This window comes from Zophobas morio, unplaced genomic scaffold, assembly GCF_036711695.1.
Source record: "Zophobas morio isolate AGI-343-1 ecotype UQ-CSIRO unplaced genomic scaffold, CSIRO_AGI_Zmor_V1 ptg000005l, whole genome shotgun sequence".
In the NCBI taxonomy this organism is placed as follows: Eukaryota; Metazoa; Arthropoda; class Insecta; order Coleoptera; family Tenebrionidae; genus Zophobas; species Zophobas morio.
The window spans coordinates 9,403,822-9,410,783 of record NW_026972110.1 but is presented as its reverse complement, the minus strand read 5'-3'; the positions used below and the strand labels follow the sequence as shown (position 1 = coordinate 9,410,783).

Genomic DNA, 6,962 nt, shown 5'->3' with positions numbered 1-6,962 from the left:
ATATCAATTTTTATTTGAATAATTAGACATCTACGAATTTATTGATACTAAAAATACCCGTCTATACTGACCCTCCTTCAAAACCATGACGTCCATTTGCGTTTAATTACGGTTTTCCCATTATACAAAGTTGTAGTGGTTAGGTTACGTAAATTTCTTTTTTTTTTGTAATCAAGGCTTGATGGAATATTTTAATAAAAAACCATCAAAAAATCTTCATCATGCAATTTTAGATAATTGCTTTATTTTAAGCTTTAGAAAAATTACAACAACATTTTACTTAAATACAGTAATTGCGTAACTTCCACAGCAAAAATTATGTCGTGTTTAACTCGCATCTAAAGCATCAAAGATTCATTTAAGGTCGAAGTGTACTACAATTACGTTGTCTGTAAACTTCGTTTTTTTAACTGCCTGATTATTTGTTATTCTTTGACGTCATAGCAAGAAATCGTATATAATGATGGAAACCACCCATGTTAATTTATTCTTGTAATATTATTCGATCCACACTCACTAGTAATCATTATGTTTTTGTATCTCCTATGTTTATGCTTGAGTTTGGTGGGGTTAGGTGCTCCTGCTAGAGAAATACGTAAGTAAAAAAGAATATTTTTACGTGGTACTAACTCTCACGGAACATTCATTACACTTTAAAAATTATAATAAAATCAAATTATATAATGGGATTTCCACTGAAAAACAAATATGAATGTTTGTTCATCTTATTTCTGGAAATAGTTGTAATTTCTAATTTCCCTCTGAAATCTATGCATTAATTAGTTAATAAACATATCTCGCTGTAAAAAATCTTTTACAATTTTTTTTCTTTAAATTGAATGACAATTATTGGAACTATGTTTGCATTAACAATAAACTTTAAATTAATAAATAATGCACAAATTGATATAGTGATGTAAGTTCTTAACCACTTCGATATTCGATATTTATTTTTTTGTATTTGAAATTAATTTACTCGTTTACTTTTCCACTGAATAATTAAGTTTTTATAAATCAGGTACTCACTTATTAATAAATGCACAATAATCAAGGTCCAACCTGAGAGTTGCAGTTTTTTATATGAACACCCAAAACAGGTTTTTACTTGAAATCCTTAATGACTTAATTTAAAAAAAAAGACATTCTTTCCAGATTAATGCAGTTCTCCACTGAAATTAATTAATTCGGATTTTCTTTAAATTCGATCGCCTTGATGGTGAACTGACGCACTAAGCAGTAATGGAATAGTTTTCAAGGTGTTCATGTTGCATTTCAGCTACATTGATTTATAAAGGTGTCTAGCAATTTTGAAAAAATGTTGTAACGCGAAAAAAATTTGTGGTAATTTCTAGTTGTTAAGTTTCTTTGAGGACTCTTTGTTACCGTGGAAACAACTTCTTAACAGCGCCATAAAAAGCGTCCTTAAAACAAGAGTGGCCGTAGAGACTGAAAATAAACCACTATAGCAATAGAAATCTCACTACCAATAAAATCGAAAATAGACTACTTTTTGTATATACAACGATGGCAAATTATCAAAAGTTAATTTTAAAATATAGAAACTTGTGGCAAAAACTATTGTAAAGTCAAATGCAGAACGAATACGATGCGTGACTTATTTGACAACATTATTAAAAAAATATGGAAAACTATCGAAATCCAGTATTGCATTAAACTTTACACACAAAATAAATGTAGCATCCGATGTTTTAGCTGTCTCTACATAGCAAATACTTTTTTCTTGATGAATTAACGTTAGCTGAAATATATCTGTGACTGGTCTGTCAGTTTTTGTGGATTCTCATTTTGTTGTCTCGTGGTAATACGACTGAAATAAATGCTGCAAAATATCTACATATCAACTTTTTATATTAAGAAACAAAAAATGCAGTCAGTCCTTGTCCGGTTTTGGCAAATAACCACAAATTCCAGAATCGTGTTATATCATCCAGTTTTTTCATTTTAGTTTTTGTCTGTGAAAAAGTCCATCAAGTTGGCCTTGATTTTTGTCAACATTGTTAAGTAAAGTTGGTTTGCAATTTCTTAGAGACAGTTTATTATATAAACTTTTTCTCTTGTAGAGAGATCGTTTTTTCTTTTTTTTTTGCTGTAATCTCTCCATTATTTTGACAAAATAAATTTCTTCAATGGGCAATCCTTACATTTCCGGCACTATCGATTTTTTAAATCCCTATTAATTTTTCACCAGTGAGGCCAACATGGTGACATTTTGACAATTCACAACCTTACTGAACAAACTATATGTCTACAATAAACCTTAAATTTAACCAATGGCAACTGACAACGCGGAAATGTCAATTATACATAACAGTATAAAATAATAAATCACATGCATTTGTCGCTACATTTTATCAAACAAGTATGACTTTCTCAAATGAACACCCCATATGCGGTGGTAATGTAAACTTTTAAGTATAACTTTAAATTATTGTTTATGGGAAAGGTAATGTAAACTTTTAAGTATAACTTTAAATTATTGTTTATGGGAAAGGATTAAATAAGCTAATTACAAGTAATTTTACCATCGTAAAACAGGTGAAAAAATAATCAACTATTAAGAAAAGCCGGTCCTCATTTTTTTAGCCTCGAAATAACAAAACACTGATTATTTTATCTTTATGTCATGAATTTAAAACACATAATTACTCTACAACTTTAATCGTAACCAGGAAAACACTAATCTGTTTCACACAAAAATGCTGCTCTCTAAAAGGTCAGTCGTTGATCTTCAGTCAATATTACATGAGTAGCCCTAAGGCATACTCGAGCTTTTATAAGTTTTTAAAATCGCTTCAGTAAAGCTGTTTTCGAACACTTAGTTAACATAATTTTCTTTAGCAAAATTAATTACTTGAAACAAATCCTTATATGTATATAAATAATCTTTTACAAGTTAAATTGAACCATTTTTTTTTATTCTTTGGACTAGAAACAGCACATTTTTTTAACTAAACTCTTCAATCCCTTAACTTCTTAATATAGTTTTATTACAGTCCATAAATTATCGATGAAAATGAACTGAGTAGTGTTAACAATATTTAAGCCAATAATTATTTAGTTGATTGGTACTGGCATGGAACTAAAATGAATTTAAAATAATATTTATTAAATAATTTTTTGAAAAAATTCTCATGGAAACAAATACGTTAGTCTACAATCCAATGAAACTAAGTGTTCTTAAGATAAAAAATCCCTTATGTATGAAATATTAAAAGTAAAGGAACACAACTGAATCACAAGGAATACTGCATTTCAGTTGTATTTTTCAATACAAATTTATCGAATAATTTTTTAAACGAATAAATATATACTTTAAAGTTGTATACTTTCTAAATTAATGGTAACGACCAAAAATAAAAAAAATCCATTATGTATGTACTTTCAGATAAATTATAAGGTTCTGTGACCAAATATTTATATATACTGTGTTATCCAATAATTTAAAGTAGGCACCAATGAATATGTCATAACATAAATTGCAAAGTTTTAATCAAAAAATAAATCATTCTTTGTTACCCAAACAGACATTTACGATAACGATTGGTTAGGACATATTTAAAACGATGATTTGTACAATATAATTTGATTGCATTCAGTTACTTACTATAAGTAATATTTATTTGTTCATAATTAACGTGTATTCACATGAAAGTTTTTTAATTGTATCAAACTTCTATCGTCAATAACTACTACTAATTAAAATACTATATAATAAGTTGCAGCCATAAATTCAGGTAAATCCATAAATGCGTCACAAACTTAACTTCAGTAACCTGTATAAGAAAAGATAAACTGTCTATTTAATCATCAATTCTTCAGAGAGCAGTTACTGGTTTTCTAAAGGTCGAATAATAAATAGAAGGATATACACTTGAGATACTCGCAGTCTTATAAAAAACAGAAATAATTAGCATTCACACATAAAAAGTCTTAGTTTACACGTTCGCAATGACGGTTATGTATATGTACAATTATGCACATCATTATTTACTGGAGAATTTGTGTGTCATGGTTACAGGTCCAAACTACCTACTTAGAGTATTTCCAGTAACATAAACATTTATAATTGCTTTATTATTAAGTAAATTACACATTTGTTATTTACTGCAACAGATGCGATTTTTGAGATAGTTTAAAGGTGATCCATAAAACCCGACTCCGAATTCGGCCGTGCCCCGGATTATTAACAACTCATCGCTCCTGTCAGATTAAATACTACTTGTCACATTTCATAACTTACTGTCAAAGCTGTTCCAATTGCAATATATTATTTAATTAAAATTGCTTGCGTCATTCAGTCTTAATTAGTCACAATAAAGTGAAACACATTTTTAGTCAATTATGAATAGTGATGATACTGCGTGATCAGAAATGACTAAGTCCTTTGGCAGTACATTTTCAATAAAAGTGTGAAATTTTCTTATGTCTAGGGTATGTTTTATATACATTTTGCAAAATTAAAAATGTCTTGACAACTGACAATCGGAAATTAAAGAAAACATCGTGATACCAATTTCAATTAAGTATAAATGTTTTTGTTTTTTTAGCCAGTTACATTCACATCTGCAAAAGGTCAGATCCACGAGTAGCAAGATGTATAAGAGAATCCGTGGAATATTTGCTACCACAACTGAAAAATGGTATCCCAGAACTCCAAGTACCATCACTGGAACCACTGCACATTGACGAAATAACAATTTTCGGAGGAGATGTGCCATCAAATCTCAAAGCTTTCTTGAGAAATGTAAAAGTCCACGGAGCCAGCAATTTTCAGATAACAAAAATTAAGTACGTTTCTCATATTTTGTTGATCTCAAAAGTATTCCTGGTTTATATTTTTTAGGTTAAATATTGACAAAAACACGTATCGTGTGGGTGTAAAATTCCCGAAGATGGTCTTCGATGGAGATTACGACGTTGACGCAAGAATTCTTGTGACTCCTATTAAAGGCACAGGCAAATTTACTGCTGATATTAGTAAGTAATACAGATGGAAATGCCGTCTAGTTTTTTCTAAACTGTACATTTTTTGCAGCGGATGTAGATGGTCAGGCAGTTTTGAAGGGCGAAATTATTCAGCACAACGGACACCGTGAGATTAAGTTTAGTTCCTTTGACTTTGCAATTAAGATTGGTGATTATAATCTTCACCTTGAAAACCTCTTTAATGGAGATGAAGTTCTGAGTAAGTAACCGTAAAAATATTATCTTCTAAGATACACTTTTGTTTTTATACATTTTCAAGGATAAAAGTAATTAACGCTTAAAGTAATATCTCTTCTCATTCGATTACAGTTTTTTAATTCTAAAAATCAATAAATATGACTTATACCTTATTACTTTTATAATGATATGGAAATATTTGTATTGTATGTAGATATTAGCATGAAAATTAGTGAAGTGATTTTACTCGACCTCTGCTTTTTTTTACAGGTAAAGCTATAACTGATGTCATACATGAAAATAAGGGTGAAATGATTCAAGCCGCCCTCCCCTTCATCCAGAGGAAAGCTGCGGAGATTCTGTTGGAAGCTGCTAACAAGATTACTGATGGCTTAGACTATGACGAAGTTTTTCCAGATAAATAAAAATTTAAATGTACAAAACGTGCTGTGATCTTATAAAAATAATGTAATAGTAATTTGTACTTTTTGTAAAGAAACACAAACATATTACACCGCTAACACATTAAGTTTAGAATAAACTTTTTTTTTTAATTTTTCGGGAAATCCCGTAATTGTTATTAGCTGTTACCCGACATGTATTACAATGCTACTTAACAAAGATAATGCATATGATATCGTATTATTTATAATATAATTATCTAATGTCAACTGGCAGTCGAAATGGAACTGTTTGATCGAATTTAATTCAATTCTACCGAGCATGCGCACTCATACGCCGAAAACACACGAACCAATCGTTTTCAATTATTGTACTAATTTAAAAACGCTGGTGGGCGTCTGAACCACAACTCACTAAAGTTTCATCGCAATCGGATGAATCGATTACGAATGCATACGGTACAAACAAATAAACATTCATTTTTATTTATAAGAGAAAATAAGTAAAATATTGGCTTTAACATTAAATAGACCACTACATATGGCGTTTTTACATTAACATTTTAACAATCTTATTCATACAGTAAATATCTAAATGGCATATTGTAGTATGCCCTTAATTTAAAGGCTTATTATAATCTACACTGAAGATGCGCCGAATTTTCTCGATACAAGAAATGATCATACTTGGTATTACGACTTCCGAAATGCTCCTTACCACTTAATAAATGATTATCTATCTAGCTTAAATTGGCATAATGATTCTGGATAATGATGATTTCTTGACCACATTCTATAACATCTTATTCTGCACTTTCGATTTGTATATTCCCAAACGTATTAGGGCTCATAATAACTATCCCTATTGGTATTCGTTTAAAACAAAGAAACTAATAAAACAAAAACGTGCAGTTTACAATAAACTCAAGAGATCGGATAATTTGCAATGTTATGTTAAATATAAAAATCTCCGCGCACAAACGAAATATTCTATGCAACAAGACAATAAGAATCATCTGTCTCACATTCAGTCCAATATCAATTTCAACTCTAAATCCTTTTTTAAATTTATTAACTCGAAAAATTGTAATTCTGGTATTCCGACATCTTCTATGTATTATAATGAAAACTCTTCCAATGATTTGACTTCTATATGTAATATGTTTGCGCAGTTTTTTAGCTCCGTCTATAACACAAGTAATGCACCGTTTTCTCCCGTCAACTTTGATTCACAACAGTTTAGTAATAATTTTGGACCAATGTGTAATATTGAAATTACTTCTGAAATTGTTGCTACTAAACTGACACGCTTAAAGCACAGCTTCAACCCAGGACCAGATGGGATTCCTGCTCATATCTTAAAGCAATGCAGCTATA

General features: G+C 29.9%; 1 protein-coding gene across 1 annotated transcript; it reads left to right on the top strand.

The window, feature by feature from the left end:
* The first annotated feature begins 483 nt into the window (after window positions 1-483).
* Window positions 484-5,738, top strand: LOC135122627 (protein takeout-like). Its single transcript, XM_064046918.1, has 5 exons — window positions 484-595; window positions 4,569-4,809; window positions 4,865-4,998; window positions 5,057-5,206; window positions 5,455-5,738. Exons 1-5 carry the CDS (start codon window positions 529-531, stop codon window positions 5,607-5,609), a joined length of 747 nt encoding a protein of 248 aa, XP_063902988.1. The 5' UTR covers window positions 484-528; the 3' UTR covers window positions 5,610-5,738.
* Window positions 5,739-6,962: the final 1,224 nt, after the last annotated feature.

Excerpts from the sequence above, each read along its gene's own strand:
- LOC135122627 (XM_064046918.1), top strand. The coding sequence starts at position 529 with ATGTTTTTGTATCTCCTATGTTTATGCTTGAGTTTGGTGGGGTTAGGT. Across the intron at positions 596-4,568 it reads TGCTCCTGCTAGAGAAATAC|CCAGTTACATTCACATCTGC; the intron begins GTAAGTAAAAAA and ends TTGTTTTTTTAG. Across the intron at positions 5,207-5,454 it reads TAATGGAGATGAAGTTCTGA|GTAAAGCTATAACTGATGTC; the intron begins GTAAGTAACCGT and ends TTTTTTTTACAG.